General features: G+C 34.1%; 1 protein-coding gene across 2 annotated transcripts in view; it reads right to left on the minus strand.

The window, feature by feature from the left end:
- Window positions 1-282: 282 nt before the first annotated feature.
- Window positions 283-19376, minus strand: part of DNAJB14 (DnaJ heat shock protein family (Hsp40) member B14) — a 46501-nt gene continuing 27407 nt past the window's right edge. The window contains exons 4-9 of one of the 2 annotated variants that reach the window (XM_065877587.1): window positions 11501-11686; window positions 9857-9951; window positions 8929-9038; window positions 7913-8085; window positions 4938-5107; window positions 283-471 (exon numbers count right to left, since the gene is read on the minus strand). In XM_065877587.1, coding sequence (XP_065733659.1) covers window positions 4983-5107; window positions 7913-8085; window positions 8929-9038; window positions 9857-9951; window positions 11501-11686 — 689 coding nt within the window. In that variant the 3' untranslated portion in view covers window positions 283-471; window positions 4938-4982. Of the gene's footprint in view, window positions 472-4530; window positions 5108-7912; window positions 8086-8928; window positions 9039-9856; window positions 9952-11500; window positions 11687-19376 lie in introns of those variants that run through there. The other variant, XM_065877588.1, reaches the window with a different exon arrangement.

A 19376-nucleotide genomic window follows, 5' to 3' on the forward strand; every position in this document is an offset into this window, starting at 1 on the left:
AACATTAAATATTTTACAAATCAGACATTTCATTGAAATTTCATTTTGAAATCTAATTGTATAATCTTGAATGCACTATAGACAAATAAAGTAAGATCTCCTTTACCAATTTCACTTCATTTAACTTACACAAGGCTTCCAGTAAAATTCCATCACACCTTGAAAATTACCTGCAGCTTTTAAAAAACATGATCTAAACTTCATATGGAAAGAAAGTCTTATGTAGCAACCCAAAAATTAAACAAAACAGGTAAGAAGCATTTCTTAATACAAATAAATTATAAAAATATTATTTATGTGTGAGTTTCTTTCTTCTCATTGATATAGTCATCCATCCATATACAGTCCAAAGCAGTTCATTTTTAAATTGATGCTTAAAATACTCCGATGTCATTGAAAAATCTCTATTATTTTAGTGGTGCTCTTAAATGGCAAAGTAGAATATCAGATTAGAATGTCCCAACTCCTGGACTGAAGTGAATGAGACATTCACACTCATGCCAGATGTCATCTGTTATGCAGTTACCAGACAGCTTGGCAACGAGTAATTCCAATTTTTTATGGTAACTTACTAAAACATTCCAAGAAACACTTCTTACCCCTACATACTTGCAGATTGCTATAGAAAGATACAATTATATTTGAAGTATGGGCCTTATAATAGGAATTTCTGTTAAAATATGGAAAAGATCAACAGAAAGAATCCACACCAATGAAATTCTGTGGACTGATTTTCAAAGTTAGAAATAAGAAAATCCACTGCTAATGGAAGCCCTGCTCTGTGCAAATATAATGTGGTATATATTAAACAATCACATATTTGAGGTATTAGCTGGAAAAAAAATATATATATACATGTGTGTGTATATATATATATATACACACACACACACACACACACACACACACACACACACGTATACATGGACACATCCACAGAATATTCACAAATCTATTGGCCCCAAAACCAGCAGATAATAAAATTAAATAAATGAAAAGGAATCACATATCAACAGGAAAGTTACACGCAGGAAGTTACAAAAAATGTGCTTACATAATCCTTAATATAAGGAATATGTTTTGAACTAGTGTTTTGAGGGAAAATGTTTCCACTTATACGAAACTATCTATTGAATAGTAATAAAACAAAGAGGAAGCCTGAATTCGAGGACTGTATTGCCTGCCAGATTATTAAAGGAATGTGCAAGAATTATTGAAGATCATCATTCTACCCACTTCTTCTTTGAACTTAAAAATTAGAATTAAAAAAACTTTGAAGTTATTGTGAGACTACTCTCTTTTCTTTTTCATGGGTTTATGGAGAATTTATGGACTTTGGGCAGTAGTCCAATATGGCCAAGAGACAAGGTTTTTCAGCTATCTAGTACAGATTAAAATTAAGATTTATTGTTCATTTTCAGAAGATTTTCTGTTCAGTTAAGAAAAAAGATTATGGGGCTCCCCTGATGGTGCAGTGGTTGAGAGTCCGCCTGCTGATGCAGGGGACACTGGTTCGTGCCCCGGTCCGGGAGGATCCCACATGCCGCGGAGCGGCTGGGCCCGTGAGCCATGGCCGCTGAGCCTGCGCGTCCGGAGCCTGTGCTCCGCAACGGGAGAGGCCACAACAGTGAGAGGCCCGTGTACCACATAAAAAAAAAAAAAAAAGAAAAAAAATTATGAATGCCTTTTCAGTTGGTTCACTCAGTATGACGACAGATAATAGTAAGAGTAATACTGAACACAAGCTTCATATGGGAAAGCTAATAAATAAGTGCACAAATTCTCCTTTTGAATCATTTGGTCTTTTGACATAATTCTTACTTAACTAAAAAGACGGCTCATTTGGTCCTCAGGCCAACATCTAGAAATATTTCACTGCCTTAACACAGGTGGGATATTTTTTAAATGAAATACATTAGAATGCATTATTAAGTAATACTAACATGTCACATCTGTTAAATAACAGCTGCATTTAAAAATACTACAAATCAACAAAGGGAAATCAAGAGGTTAACCATTTCTCTCAGTAACAATTTTACATACTAGTATAACTAAAGATTTAACAGGAAGAACACTTAAGCATGAAAGTGCAATTAAAGCAAAGGGCTGGAATTCTATCTTCCTGTTCCTAGTAACACCTGAGCTGACATAAAAGCAAAGTGGTTTAATGCACTGGCATATATATACCTTAAGGGCTTACTCTTCTCTACCAAATCTTTGTAATTATCATATATAAGAATGTAATGATTATGAAACAAATACTTATTTAAGCATTCAAATGCAGTCTGTTCCCAAAACATATTGTTTTCACTTATTATTTCTCATTGTTGAGAATTAAATTCTCAGATTTGATCACAATAAATTCCAAAACTTACAAATGATTAGCACCTATTTGGAAACAAAGGAATTAAAAGAGGAGGAGAAAAGGTACTATTTACTTTCCCCCAAATCCTTGCAAAGACAATGATGTTTGTGTATGTGTTTAAAAAGGGATAAAAATGTAAAGCACTAATAAATATAATTGCTGCCAAACTTCTAAAATACCAGTTAGAAAAGCTAGTAAATCAATACTCAAAGATTGAGGGCTTTTAGGCAATGATTAAAATGAAGAGGACAAGTTATCAAATTAAATTGGAAAGCTCAGGTAGCTAAAAATAAGATGGCAAAATGGAATTTTTGTTAGAAGAGCAGCAAATGTGAAAATCTTACATCTCAAGATAGCTGACACTGTAAATCATACACTTTGATTAAAAAAAAAAGATAGTAGAAGTCTTTTTACTTTGTAGAATTAACCCAAAATTCTAAGACCCTTGGACGGGCCTTTACACCATGATATAGCTGACATTAAGGACTTACTTTTTACTTGCATACTTTACATGTGGCTTCAATTGTCAGGCACTCGATCAGCCATTTCCCACAGTTGTTTGAAAATTTTATCAAATGCATTTTATGAAATGAAATGTAATGCAACTGAAATATAGTACTGTCCAAAGGCCATGTATGACTTCACAATATATAACTTCACTTAACTTGATAACTTCACCTATCCCCTTAAAGTCAGGATTAAGGGAAAAAGAATCAGTCAACAAGAGTTCAATTCACATAAGCATCAATCACAATAGTGTAAATATCCCATTAAAACTGGAAAAATAATAGATGAAACTTTTTTCATTTATATTTGTATAAGTTTTCTGATGCATATAAACTTTCAAAGTTAATTAGAATGCTATGACCTTGTTTTTAAGAAACTAATTCTATAGGCTGAAGAAAATATTTTAAATTGTATTTTCTTTTAAGCACGATATTTTTTCTTTTTAAGGTTGCATTTCTAAAGAAAGTTGGTTAAGCTGTCCAGTTTTCCTAGGATAGTATGCTGTTTAGTTAAACAACTAATACAATCAAGCATTTCTATTGATTTACTGGAAAAGGGGATACAAGAGAACATTTAAAAAAGAATGGTCATTTCAGAAGTTCTATTCAACAGATGGTATATAAATTACATTCAGAAAAAAATCTTTAAATAAAAGAACACTGCACTCTAACTAGCATTCTCTCACACACAAAAAAACCTAACCAAAGATGTGCTCATGTTCTGTTAAATGAGTATGAAAGCAAAATCATTAAAATACAACTGTTAAACATAGAAGAAAGAAAAAAAAACATAGACTAGAAATCAAATAGTTTCACATCCAACATACAGGCACCAAAAACTTCAATTTCCAGCTGATTTTTCCAATTTATATTATGGATTTAATTATAAGGAGCTTATTCCTATAGGATTAATTGAATTACTCAATGGTGAATAGATTTTAGCTCAAATTTTTGTAAGGATAACTTGCTATAAATCACTATTCTACCTACTGCTATGTTTCTGCTCACTGCTGTATATGGCCAAACAGATCATGCTCTGATCAAGTAAGTCTCATGTTAATCTACCTATATGTTTACGAGTTGGCAATCAGGTTAAAAGGCACAAAGCTTTATTTCAGTAGTAATTTTTCCTATTACTTAGACAATATTAAGAACTCATTTAGTTTTGGATCCTGTTTACTAAGGATCCTCATCACTAAGAAGAAACTGCAAATTTCCATGGGGGGTAAAACAGGTAGGCCCTTTTCTTCATAAATTTTAGCAGCCTTCAAAGATGTATATATATGAACATTTGGGGGCCTTATAGTTACTGGAATTGCAAATGACATAACTGCAATTTACTGTTGAAGACCCTTTTTGGTTAATGTTTATAGAGCCGTTTCCTCATATTTTCTTTAAAATCTATCAGTATAGCATTTCATTTCTATGCATGGCTTAGCAATTCATAAAACTAAATAAATAGCAAACTGATACTTTACACCAGTTCATTTATCTCAATATATAATTTAGAATATAATGGCAATATTAAAAATATCGATTCCCTCTACGCTGATAATGCTACAAGATTTTACACAAAGTTAAACAACTTTTGTTTTTTCTTTTCTTTTTGATAAAGTTTCATTGCAACCTCCACACACTGGACATCTGACAAGGAAAATGTAATTTCGTCATAAAACATTTATTCCATCACTTTAAACTAAAGTGTCTCATGGAGCTAAACACCAAAAGAATTTAAATAAAAAGGCAATAATCTGTATATACAGAAAACGATCATTCCATAAATATTTACATGACAAGGGAAAGAAATTGAGAATCTAAAACCAGAAATGGCTACAGGTGTGATAATCCTTTCTCAAGACATTTTTAGTTAGGAATCATATAAGCTTTTAAAGTGAAAATAACCGCAGAAGCATAACTAAAATATTAATTTTAGTTTTCAGTTTCTTACTATTTAAAGGAGCCAGTAGGTCATAAACAGTCCAAGATTTCAGGGACCAACTATTCAGTTTAGTTTTCAACATCAAATCTTTTTCTTTAGCTCTCATGATGAAACTAAACTTACTTACAGAAAAAATAGAGAGTACTCTAAAAGGTATAAATAAAATTCCAGTTCATCCTCCTTTATAAATACTTGTCAGCCGCTCCAATTCTTTACAGTTGTCCATGCTCAAGGCATCTGCCTTCCTTCGGAGTCGTTCATCATGGTATACTTTTGCTGCATACTGCATATCTGTTTCTGTTAACAACAACCAAAAAATTTTCTAAGTAAATAGTAATTTAGATCAACTAGTTGTTTAAACTCAAAGATGTTTTCATATAAGTCCTTCAATATATTTCTATTAACTGTTTGTTTGTTTTAAAGAAATCCAAGTACTAGACCTAAAAGCCATTTGGAATCCTACCATGTGAAACAAACACAGAGGGACTTCGCTGGTGGTGCAGTGGTTAAGAATCCGCCTGCCAATGCAGGGTTCACAAGTTCGAGCCCTGGTCCGGGAAGATCCCATGTGCTGCAGAGCAACTAAGCCTGTGCGCCACAACTACAGAGCCCGTGTGCCACAACTACTGAAGCCCTCATGCTCTAGGGCCCACGTGCCGCAACTACTAAGCCCAAGTGCTGCAACTACTGAAGCCAGCACGCCTGGAGCCGGTGCTCCGCAACAGGAAGCCTGTGCACTGCAACAAAGAGTAAGCCCCGCTCCACTGAATTTGTTGAATTGTATATTGAAAATTTTAAACATACACAAGTTGAGTACCACAATAAACACTCTAAAACCCCTCACCTTGATTGACCAATTCTTCATATTTTGTGAAACTATTGATGTTGATCTTGTCGGATTGTTAAAAGATTAAACTAAATTATGCCACAAAAACTACTTGGCTTATGCTAGGGATGGAGTAAAAAAAAATAATAATAAAAAATAATAATATAGAATACTTATGTACTTATGGGTACAAGACATTACGCTAAGTGTTACCATATATTATCTGTTATGGTCCATATTTTAATGACAAGATAACTAAGATTTAGAGAGGTTAAGTAACTAGGTAATGCGCTGGTGAAGACAGGATCTTGCAAGACAGTCCCAGAGTCGGCACTTTAAACATAACATTACACTCATTCATAAACATGAATATCTTTCTTTCTTTCTTTCTGTTTATGCAGTCAATTCCCAATTTTTATTTAAGGTAATAGAATGTAAGTATGCATAACCCCCAAATCACCCGTATTTGGCTGCGGACTAGGACTTGTATTTGAAAATGAGATATCTAATGTGCTCATCATTCTTTTAGCACAAAATAAGCAAGTCTTTCATACATTCATTCATATGAATTCATTAATCATTCATCCAACTGTTCATATATCCATCAAAAATTTACTCTGCCTATGTTGTACCAACAATTGTGCAAGGTGCTACAGATCAAAAAATTAGGTGAAATAAAATTAAATAAGTAAAATTTGGGAAATACTTCCCTTAAGACCTTTGGCTAATGCACGGTTTCCCAACCTCAGCAATACTGGCATTTGGGGCTGGATAATTCTTGGTGTGGAGGTTGTCCTGTGCATCCTAGAATGTTAGGCAGCATCCCTGGCCTTAACCCATCAGATGCCAGTAGCAATCCCTTCCACCCCAACCCTGTGTTGACGCACACAGTTTCCAGACATTACCAAATGTCCCCTGGGAGGCAGGGGCAAATCATTCCCAGCTGAAAAACCACTGGTCTTATGTAACCTTCTCCACTTTGAGAACATACTGATTCACAGACTCAGAGACTTAGAAACCAAGGAGGTTTCTCCTCTAACTATCAGTATATAGATGAAGAAACCAATGCCAGAGATAAGAACTCTCTTAGAAGTATACAATGGTTATGTTTTATCAAATTTTCCCTAGTGAATAAGAGATGATAATTGCTCCCATTTTCTGAGTATTTACTACATGTGAAACACTTCAACTATTGCCTGATTTAATTTTCACAACAAGCCCATAAAGTTAGGTATTAGAGAAGACTGTGAAGCACAGTGCCTAGATTATGAAAGCAAATTGGTTTTGAATCACTGATCACCTCAATGACCTTGGGCAAGTTACTAATTAATCTCTCTATGCCTCAGTTTCCTCATATGTAAAGTGGGTATAATCGCCTCACAGTGTCATTGTGGAGGGAGCTTAAATGAGTTAATATATATAAAGGGCTTGGGACATGACTGAAAAAATAGGCATTATATAAATTATAGTTACTTCCTGTACCCACTCATCATCATCATCATCCATTTTATACACGAGGGAATAAATTCATAGAGGTTAGAATATTCGGCCTTAATCACTCAGTTAAAAATTTCAGACCTAGGATTCAACTTTAGCCCGTTTAATTCCAATGTCTACACTATATGGTCTATATTATTATTTGGAACAGTAAGAAAAACAAAAAACTATAATAACAGTTCACATGGAGCATCTCAGCAGATTCTTACGGTCAATAGTCAATATTTTTATAGATATAACTGCTTAAATTAAGGAAGCTGAGGCTGGAAGAGCCTAAACAAATTAAGTGTTCACAAGAACTTCTCTACCTACAAAATAAGTAAAGGAAAGTGGAATGTCAACAAAACTCATTGTACATTAAGTGTTACCTGTTGAAGCTAAATTGATGAAGAGTTTCAAATTTAATTCTGAAACAGGATACATATTAAAACTGATGACACAGTTTATACCAGGATTTTTTTCTTTCTTAGTGGTACATAAAATAATGTTGCATGTTACAACTGACAACATCTTAAATACAATGAAATTTGATATTATCTACTTATTTCATCAAATATTTATTAAGAACAATAACATAAACACCATTTATTAAGTTCTTGCCATGTGCCAAATACTGTTATAAGACCACATGTACAGTAAAACATATTGTCTCATTTAACTACTGGGCTCCGAGTATGTGCCAGGCAATTCTAGAACATTCCTTGAGTAGGGAAATCTACAGTAATCAATTCCAAAGACTCTGAATAAGTTTTTAGATGTTAAATATTTGATAAACTTACTTTGTTGTCTTTCTTTCCAGCAATTATTTCGAATATTAGTCACATAGTCTTCTTCCACACTCTTTTCTACCTTTTGTAATAACATTCCTTTATATTCATTTTTAAAGTCTTTGTTGACATAATAAACGACACCCAAGTTTTCTGTCTGCATTTTAATCGTTTGCCCTGATCCACTGTAAAAGAAATGCTTGATCATTATTTTTTTAATTAAAATTGTACATTCTGATCTGCTTCTACAAATCAAGCTAATAAAAATAATTAAAACGTCAATATTGGTAATCAAATATTTAATATCATCTCAAATTACCTAAAACCACCACTTATGTCATAAAAAAGTAATCATATTTTAATACATTATGTTCCTGTAAGTTCTCTCAATTTTTAGTTAATAAAAAACTTATTTGTAAACAATAAATCACTTCTTATTTTTAGACCAATCTGTTTTTAATACTATATAATCACTAGCAATATGATTTTACAAAGTTTCCATTATATTCATTGTATTACACTAAAGTTTTTTGGAAGGTATGCTGCATTAAATTTGCTATATGTCCTGATCACTTATATATAAAGTATATTGTGGAAAAATACCTCACATAACAAAAAAGTAATATTTGCTTTTATTTAATCAATATTTTATAAACAGAAGAGTGAAGTCATATCCTATTTAACGACACAAATCCTATGTGAGATCAATCACAACTCTATTTTTGTCTTTAAAGTCTTCTAAAGCTTTTTGTCTTTGATGTCAACACATTACCTATTACATTAAATTGCCATCAAGTTCGAACGTAACACTTCTGTCTTTATCCACATTAGAACAGAAATGTAAACTAACACAATACAAACTTACTGCATAAGTAAACTACCTTTAAAATTAGACATTTTAAAATCAGGTACACATGTAGTAATAGAATATTTGGCACTTAAAAGTTTAAAAGAGCACAAGGCCCTTTAAAGTTAGTTAGGTAAGAAACAAGAGTTCTTTTTTTGTAAAACTTCACTGAGCTACTTACGATCTGGGATATAAGGAATAAGGAGGATTAGAGACCATCAATTGGCTTAATAATGACACGAGGATCAATACAATAATGGGCATCAGCTGGATAAACACAGAAAAACCTCCCTACAAAAAAATCATCAAAGAATAACAAATTGTAATATAACTTTAGTTGTCAATAATCCAACAATTGTCAAACATTTTTAGAGGAAGAAAGGACATTTGAGATCATCGGTTCAGTGCTTCCAAATCTGCCTGATCATACCAACGTCCTGGGGTGATTCTTATAATACAACTTTTTAGGTGCTTCACCTAGAGATCCTGATCATGATTTGGAAAACATTGGTATAACCTGATCTCATTTTACAGATGAGGACGTTCTCTGTCTCCCTCTTTTTCTTCGTACACAGAGACTCTATCAATACGCAGCAGGTTGCAAAACTATTTTTATCATGGATTTGAGGGTGGAACATGGACACTGATGAGAGTGGCACAGCTGGGGACCAGACCTTTTAATTTCTGGTCCAGTGCTCTTTCCATTTACCTTTCTCCTTCACGTAATTTAACAGCTATATGCAATTAGGTATAACTGCATTAGAGTAAGGCAAGTTACTTCTAATTTAATTTTTTCAGTGTTAATTCTAAATTATTTAGAACCAACAATAAGAATTTACGTTCAGAACATGCACACTGCAAGTTTACCTTCATTAGAATCATAGAATACCAAATGTGAAGGTGTCATATTGCCCAACCACCCCTCACCTTGACTTCTACCCCTGCTCCCCCAATATCCCTAAGGATTCTTTAGTCTCTATTGAACACCTCTGGTAAAAGAAAACTCATCACTTCCTTTTAAAACAACTTGCCCTATTTTCAGACAACTCTATGCTTTTCCTGAGCTGAAATTTGCCATTTTCTGATTTCTAATCATATCATAAACATACATCTCCTCTTTCTTCTTCTCTTTCATGTCCACTATGTTGATGCTGATGTTGACTGCTATAGCCAGCTCGTCCATTTGAAAATGAATGTACACTACCTAGAAAATTAAAAGCAAGGTTAAATTAGGGAGAACAATTATCATCAGAAAAATCATATTTTCCTTTATATTTTTATTTATTTATTTTAATTACTAAAACAATGCATGTTTGAGTAATGAATGCTTATTGCCCTCTCCTCTTGTGAGTGAAGGGTGGACAAAACCAGGAATGATTCTTCTTTGCTTCCCTTAAACTAAGGAGAAGCGCTTTCTTGATGAAAACTTGAATGAGAGGTCCTCCCTAATACTGCATACAGAGAGGACTTTTGCTGTGGTTGGTTGATTTTACAAACCTTGGATCATTAATCTGAAACTCTGCTTTCTGCATTTATCAATGAATCACAAGTACTTCTAGAAATCAAAAGCTCATGCTCTGATTCATTTTTTAAAAAACAGCTGTATAATATACTATGGTACAGGTGGACCACAATTTTCAAACATTTTCTTGTTGATGGACATTCAAGTTGTTTTCAAAAAAGGTGACCAACCAGAAATGGCTATCACTGATAAAGTAAACTATGTTATAACAAGCAAAAGAACTGCAAATCAACTATCAGAAAAATTCACTATTGTCTGAAAGATTTCTAATTGTTCCCAGCATATTTTTAGTCAAAATTATTAGTCTGAATAATTTTTTTGTGAGAGGTAATTATGTATCCTAGTATGTCAAAATGCAGGTTATATTTTCAGTCATTAATTTGTATTTACACATCCTCTTTCTTTCAAGGATGCTTTACAAAATGCCTTATCAATGATCACAATCTTTCTCAATAATATCCAGACAGGACTACCAGGCCAAATTATATTGCTACATTCATAAAGACTATCCTAATTTTGAATGGGATGTTTAACTTAGCACCTTTTGTTACTGCTGTAAACAAGACTGGACCTATAATTTTAAACACCTTAGAGAAGCTACTCTTAAAGAAAATTAATTTCCACACAAGCAACTTACAGTAAATGTAAGTAAAACACAGTACTACTTATGCTGGTACTAAAAATCTATTCATTTAGTAGTACTTCTAGAGTATTTTACTTTGATAGCGTAGTTTAAGAAATTATTTGTATCTTAATGTAATTTTTTAAAACCCACTTACTTTATATGTAACTTATGATTCAGACATTTCAATGGACAGTACCTCCACATACATCCATATTAACAATCTACAATATTATTAATGAAATCTACAAAGATCTTCAAAGAACCAATGTCAAATAGTCTTTCAAGGTACAGGTTACCTCCTACAATTGTATTGGCACTTAACTAATGCATTGCCACTGGATTTCCTACTTACAGATCCTTTCTTCAGCTCTATGTAAAATACACAACATCTTTTAAAAAATAAAGTATGTTCTAGAAAAAAGACAGACTTACAATAAAGGTAATAAGTCTAACAATTTTCTTCTATCTTCATGAAAAACCATCACAGGATCATAATACTATAAGAAAATGTCAGGGAGAAGGTACATAAATCTCTAAATAGCCTAACTGGAGGTGATGATCTCTAGCTTCATAAAGTACAAATATTTATAACTAACATTAAAATACCTGAAGGAAATCCACCACCAAAGAATATATTAAACAAGTCTTCTGGAGTTATATCAGCTTCACAACCTCTATGGAAATTAAATCTACCATTGTTCTGCTGATTACATGCTTGTTCTTCATTGCCTGTGAGGTCATACTGCTTTCGTTTTTCTGGATTGCTTAAAACCGCATAAGCATTTCCAATCTCTGAAAAAGTAATGAGCAAAAGTTGATAAGCAAAGCTTTTATATTATAAAAGACTGCCCCATATAAAGGCTATTTGTCAAACAACAACAAAAAGTGACTTGAGGTTAATCAAAAAAATAATAAGACAGTAACAATTTCTTTTAAAGGTATTATACATTGCTTACAATTACACATATTACCTCCCAATACAATTTTTTATATTATCCAGGCAAGTCTCCCTACTGCCTTGAACATAAAGGAATGCTCATCTTGCTTTCTTACCATTGTGCTCCCCTAACTTCCTGCTTCTTTTTTTGAGTATCCCAATGTAGTCATTCATTACTCCCCTTCAAACCAATAGTAATAGCAGTAGCCACCAACTACCAGGCTCTGACCTCAATATCTTATTACTTTATCCATTAGTATCTCAACTTTACAGATGAGCCCCCTGAGGTTCAAAAAAGTTAGGAAACTTGTTCAAGATCAAATTTATTTTAGGATAGTAAGTAAACTCTATGCAACCTACACCATAAACCTTTTTTTGCACACTCCAGCCCAGAGTAAGCTATTCTTCATTTTATTCCTGAACAATTTATTTCTCTTAAACTGTCAACTCCATGAGGGTAGGGACTGTATCTAAGTTTTCACTGCAATATCCCCATGGTAGAGCATAGAGACTGAATTTGTTTTGAATGAATCCATATATCCATATCTCTAGTCCTCCTATCTCACTTTGCTACTTTCATGATATTCATAAAGAATTCTATTGCCTACCTCATACTCCCATGTCCAAAAGAGCACATTAATTACCAAAATGTCTTCTCGAGGTAATTTACAAAAGCTGTAATGCTTTAATCAAAATGCAAGAATTACTCTATTCATATTCTGAAACATCTAATAATTAATCATTTTATAAGAACAGCTTACTTCTTAAACTGGATCATAAACCTCTTGCATATGGGATTATTTTTTAAATACTTTTGAGATCCCATGTGGTGGCTGCCATAGGCACTGTGCAAGCAAATACATGCTCATTAGGTAGTTGTTTCTGGAGGACTACATATCACGCTGAAATTAATCATATACAGATACTCTAGACCCTTTCTTCTGAATGAGAGATAGCTTTCAGGTGGTCTGTGAACCCTATGGTATGGTAGTTGTTTTTGGATGACTACATATCACACTGAAATTAATCATATACAGATACTCTGGACCCTTTCTTCTGATTCAGAGATAGCTTTCAGGTGGTCTGTGAACCCTATGGTATGAAAAATTAGGTGGATGGTCCATTTATCTGAGGAGATGGTCCAAAACCTTCTTCAGATTTTCAAATAGATCTGTGACTCAGAAATACAGCAATCATTTATAATGCTGCTCCAATGGAGAAGCATAATCAGAGATCCCAGCAATGTACTTATAAACACCATCAAGGTATTAACACATACGTAAAAAAGAAGTATATCTTTCAATATCTGCCAAAGTTGTACTTCCAGTAATAATATCAGTTTTAGGATTTAGCCTCTATGCACTAAAAGGACTATTTCAGGTTCATAATGCTATTACTTTTTATACTAATAATATATTGGCAGCCCAATTCTATCTTTAAAGCTTTGCTTTTTAAGAAAATGACTTCCAAACATTATGATGTTTTAGAAAATATTTGTGAAAGATTGTCATAATTCATAATTGTATATGTAAGACAATTTATTCTATCTACTGTGACTAATCTTCTATTCACTTACTTTGTGCTATACCTATAATCAAGACTTTTTTTTCAGGTCCTTATTATCTTACGAATTAAAACCAAAATTTATTTTGGTACTCAAAAGCCTCACAAAATACATTTCCATCTCAGTGTTATTTACTTCACTAAAAGATACCTTCTGCTTTATTCATTTTTCCTTAATCACACTTTTTATATCTTGAGGTTAACTTTAGATTCACATGAAGTTGTAAAAAATATTGCGAAGAGATCCCTTCTACCTGTTACTTAATTTCCCCAATGGTAATATCTTATAAAATTATAGCACAGTATCACAGATAGGATACTGACATTGATATAATCAGGATATAGAACATTTCCATCACCGTCTCAGGTTGCCCTTTTATAACCACACCCACTTCCTTCCCCTCCATCCCCTCTTTAAATCCCCACAACAACTAACCACTCTATTCTCTATTTCTAAAATCTTGGCATTTCAAGAATGTTATATCAATGGAATAATACAGTATATAAATAGAATGACACCTCCCAGATTGGCTTTTTTCAATCAGCATAATTCTTTGGAGATGGATCCAAGCTGTTATGTAAGCCATTCATTCCTTTTTTATTGTTTTCCATGGTATGGATGTTTGTTTCACTAATAACCCAGTGAACAACATCTGGGCTGTTTCTAGTTTTTGGTTACTACAAATAAAACTGCTACGTAGGGACTTCCCTGGTGGCGCAGTGGTTAAGAATCCGCCTGCCAATGCAGGGAACTCGGGTTCGAGCCCTGGTCTGGGAAGATCCCACATGCCGTGGAGCAACTAATCCCATGTGCCACAGCTACTGAGCCTGCACTCTAGAGCCCGTGAGCCACAACTATTGAGCCCATGTGCTGCAACTACTGAAGCCCACACACCTAGAGCCCATGCTCCACAACAAAAGAAGCCACCGCAATGAAGAGTAGCCTCCGCTCGCCACAACTAGAGAATGCCTGTGCACAACAACGAGGACCCAACGCAGCCAAAAATAATTAAAAAAAAAAAAAAAAAAAACTGCGGGCCTCCCTGGTGGCACAGTGGTTGAGAGTCCACCTGCCGATGCAGGGGACACGGGTTCGTGCCCCGGTCCGGGAGGATCCCACATGCCGCGGAGCGGCTGGGCCCGTGAGCCATGGCCGCTGAGCCTGCGCGTCCGGAGCCTGTGCTCCGCAACGGGAGAGGCCACAACAGTGAGAGGCCCACATACCACAAAAAGAAAAACAAAAAACAAAACAAAAAAAAACCTGTTATGTACATTCATGTACGTGTAAACATAAATTTTTGTTTCTGGGATAAATTCCCAGAAATGCAATTGCTGGGCTATTAGTTGAATACTTAGTTTTGTGAGAAATTGCTAAACTGTTTTACAGAGTGACTGTGTCATTTCATATCCCATCAGCAATGTATAAGTGATCCAGTTACTCTGCATCCATACCAGTATTTGGTGTTCTTACTAATTTTTACTTTAACCATTCTGATAGGTGTGTAGTGATATCTCATTTTGGTTTTACTTTGCATTATCCCTAATGGCTAATGAATGATATTAAGAAACCTTTTCACATGCTTATTTGCCATGTGTATATATTTAATCTTTTGTGGGATGTCTCTTCATGTCTCTTAACCAATTTCTAATTGGGTTGTCTGCTTTTTAATTTGGGGTTTGGGGAGTTCTTTTTGTTTGTTTGTTTGTTTTGTTTTGTTTTTTGCGGTACATGGGCCTCTCACTGCCGCGGCCTCTCCCGTTGCGGAGCACAGGCTCCAGACGTGCAGGCTCAGCGGCCATGGCTCACGGGCCCAGTCGTTCCGCGGCATGTGGGATCTTCCCGGACCTGGGCACGAACCCGTGTCCTCTGCATCAGCAGGCGGACTCTCAACCACTGCGCCACCAGGGAAGCCTGGGGAGTTCTTTATATAACCTAGATACTAGTCCTTTGTCAGATATGTGCATGGCAAATATTTTCTCCTATCTTGTTGCTTGTCTTTTCTGTTACTTCATAGCATCTTTGCAGAGCAAACAAAAAAATTTTTGATGAAGTCCAACTTACCCACTTTTTGTTTTATAAACTGTCTAGGTTAAGTCTAAGAAGTCACTGCATAGCCTAAGATTCTAAAGTTTTGCTTCCATGATTTTTTGCTAAAAGTTAAAGTGTTGTTTTATATTTATATTCAAGATTCATGTCGAATTCATTCTTATATAAAGCATGATATTTAGGTCAAGGTTAAATTTTGTTGTTGTTGTTTTACCTATGAATGTCCAATTGCTCCAAAACCATTTGCTGAAAAGGCTATCTCTTCTCCACTGAATTATTTTGCACCTTTGTCATATTGTATGGGTTCCCTGTCCTGTTCCATTGATCTATGTGTCTATCCCTCTCCCAATATTACACTGTTTTGCTAACTGTAGCTATAAAATAAGTCCTAAAATCAGGTACACTAATTACTCCTACTCCTTACCTTTAATGAACCATTTTTATTTATTCAGGTTCTTTGTATTTCCATATGAGTTTTAGAATAAACTTGCTCTTATCTACAAAGAAGTCTTGTTAGGATTTTGACAGGAACTGTATTAAATGTGTTTATCAACTTGGGGAGTCTTGACATCTTTACTACCATGTCCTTCAATCCATGAACATGATATATTGTTCCATTTATTTAGATACTCTGATTTCTTTCATTAGTATTGTGTAGCTTTCAACATACAAATCTTATACAAGTTTTGTTAAATTTACAGCTAAGTATTTCTTGTGTGTGTGTGATTGTAAACAGTAATGTATTTTTAATTTCAGTGTCTACATGTTCACTAGTAGTATATAGAAATATGCTAAATAGAAATTGATTTTTGTATGTTTATCTTGTACCCTGAAATCTTGCAGGATTCACTTATTAGTTCTAGGAGTTTTTTTTTTTTTTTTGGTACATTCCATGGGGATTTTATACATGATCATGCTATTTGCAAATAGGGACAGTTTGATCTCTTCCTTTCCAATCTGTGTGCCTTTTATTTCCTTCTCTCACCTTAATGCACTGACTAGAATTTCCAACACTATGTTGATTAAGAGTGGTGAAAGGGGACATTCTTGTTTGTTCCCAGTGTTAGGGGGAAAGCATTAAGTCTTCCACTGTTAAGTATACTGTTAACTGTAGGTTTTCCATAGTTGCGCGTTTATCAATTTAAGGCAGTTTCCTTTGGAATTACAATTCTTCTATCAGTGTTTTATTTCCTGTCAGTTTTACCATGAATGAGTGGAGAAATTTTTCAAATGCTTTTACTGCACTGACTGATAAAATAAGATTTTTCTTATTTAGCCTATTAACACAGTGGATCACACTGATTATATTCAAATCGTGAACCAGCTTTGCATCCTTGGAATAAACTCTACTTGGTCAGGATGTATAATTTTTTTAAAAGATTGTTTTGTTTTTTTAATAAATTTATTTATTTTATTTATTTTTGGCTGCATTGGGTCTTTGTTGCTGTGCGCGGTCTTTCTCTAGTTGCGGCAAGCGGGGGATACTCTTCGTTGCGGTGCGCAGGCTTCTCACTGCGGTGGCTTCTCTTGTTGTGCAGCACGGGCTCTAGGCGCGTAGGCTCAGTAGTTGTGGCTCGCGGGCTCTAGAGCACAGACTCGGTAGTTGTGGCGCACGGGCTTAGTTGCTCCGCGGCATGTGGGATCTTCCCAGACCAGGGTTTGAACCTGTGTCCCCTGCATTGGCAGGCAGGTTCTTACCCACTGTGCCACCAGGGAAGCCCTTAAAAGATTGTTGAATTCTGATATTTTATTAAGGATATTTGGGTTTATTCCATGAAGGATATTAGCCTGTAGTTTTCTTTTTTTGCAGTGTCTTTGACTGGTTTTGAGAGCAGCGTAATAATTATTTTGTGAAATGGACTGGGAAATATTTCCTTCTCTTCTATTTTCAGGAAGAGACAGTAGAATTGGTTTTAACTCTTCTTGAAAAGTTTCATAGAATTCTCCAATAAAGACATCTGAGCCTGGAGATTTCCTTTTGGGAGTTTCCTAATTACAAGTTTACTTAGCAGCTATAGGGCTGTTCATATTACCTACTTCAAAGTGAGTTCTGATCATTTTCAATTTTCAAAAAATTGGTTGTAAATTTATGTGTGTGGAGCTGTTCATAGTATTCTCTTACCCTTTTGATGTTTGCAGAGTTTGTATCCTTGTTTCTGATACTATTTTTGATAATAGTAAATTGTCTTCTTTTTTCCCTTTGTCTGTCTATTTTATTGATCTTTTCAAACAACTAGTTCTTTTGTTTCATTGTTTTCAATTTTACTGATTTTCACTATTGTTTTTCTGTTTTCAATTTTACTGATCTCCACTCTCACCTTTATTTCCTTCCTTCTTCTTGCTTTAGGTTTACTTTGCTTTTCTTTTTCTAGTTTCATGAGGAGAAGCCTAGATGACTAAGGCTGTTCCTCTCTTCTAACACGTGCACTAAGTGTTATGTTTCCTCTTAGTGTTGCTTTAGCTGGTTCCCTCGAATTTTTGATATGTTGAATTTTTATTCAGTTTAATGTATTTTTTAAAAATTCTCTTTGAGATTTCTTTTACCTATATTATCTTTCTGTTATTGACTCTATTTTGATTTCATTGTGGTCAAAGAACACACTCTGTATGATTTCAGTTTTTTAACTGGGTAGAAATTTATTTTATGATCCAGGACATGGTCTAACTTGGAGTATGTTCTGAGCACTTGAAAAGATTTTAGAGTCTGCTGTTGGGTGGGTGGAGTGTTCTATAAATGTTGATTAAATCTTCTTGGGTAATAGTGGTGTTTAATTCTTTTATATTCTTGCTGATTTTCTGTCTTTTTGTTCTATCAAGTGTTGAGAGAGAGCTGCTAAAGTTTCCAACTATAATTGTGAATTTACCTATTTCTCTTTCCAGTTATATTAGTTTTTGACTTACATATTTTGCATCTGTTTTTTGGTGCATACACATTTATATTGTTATATCCCCTTGAAGGATTGTCCCTTTATCATAACATAATATCTGTGGTAATTTTTTTAGTCTAAATTCTACTTTTTCTAGTATTAATACAGCGATTCCACTTTCTTTTGATTAATGTTTACATGATATATCATTTTTCATTTCTTTACTTTCAGCCTGTCTATATTGACATAAATGCAGTGAGTTTCTTATAGGTAACATATAGTCGAGTCATATATTTTTAATTCACTCGGCCGATCTGTCTTTTAATTGATATATTCAGATCATTTACATTTATATGTAACTACTGATAAGTTAGAGCTTATGTCTACCATTTTATTTTTTGTTTTCTATTCTGTTTTCTTTTCCCTGACTTCCTGGGAGTTATGTGAACATGCTTTTTGGAATTCCATTTTGATTTATCTAGTGTTTTCTGACTCTATCTCTTTGTACAGTTTTTCAGTGGTTGTTCTAGATATTACATTATATATACATACTTACCACAGCCTACTAATATCATCACTTTGCTAGTTCAAGTGTACTGTGAAATCCTTACTTCTACTTCTCTTTACTTTCCTTTGTTCTTCCCCATTTATAATGTAACTGCCTTATGTATTTTCTCTACATACATTGAGAACCACATCAGATAATATTAAAATTTTTGCTTCAAATGTCAAACATAATTTAGAAATTCAAGAGAAGCAAAGTATATTGCATTTACCCATATTTTTGCTTATGCTGTCCTTTCTTCCTTCTTGATATTTCAGATTCCTTTTTTTTATTATTTCCTTTTGTTTAGAAATTTTCCTTTAGCTATTCTTTTAGGGTATGTCTGCTAATGACAAATTCTATTACTTTTCCTTCATCTGAAAATATCTTGATTTCCCCTTCATTCCTGAAAGATATTTTTGCTGGGTATAGAATTCTGGGTTGATAGTTTCTTTTCTTTCAGTATTGAAAACGGTGCCACTTCTTCCTGGCCTGCATGATTTCAGATGTGAAATTCACTGTCA

The sequence above is a fragment of the Phocoena phocoena genome, chromosome 5 (genome assembly GCF_963924675.1).
Source record: "Phocoena phocoena chromosome 5, mPhoPho1.1, whole genome shotgun sequence".
In the NCBI taxonomy this organism is placed as follows: Eukaryota; Metazoa; Chordata; class Mammalia; order Artiodactyla; family Phocoenidae; genus Phocoena; species Phocoena phocoena.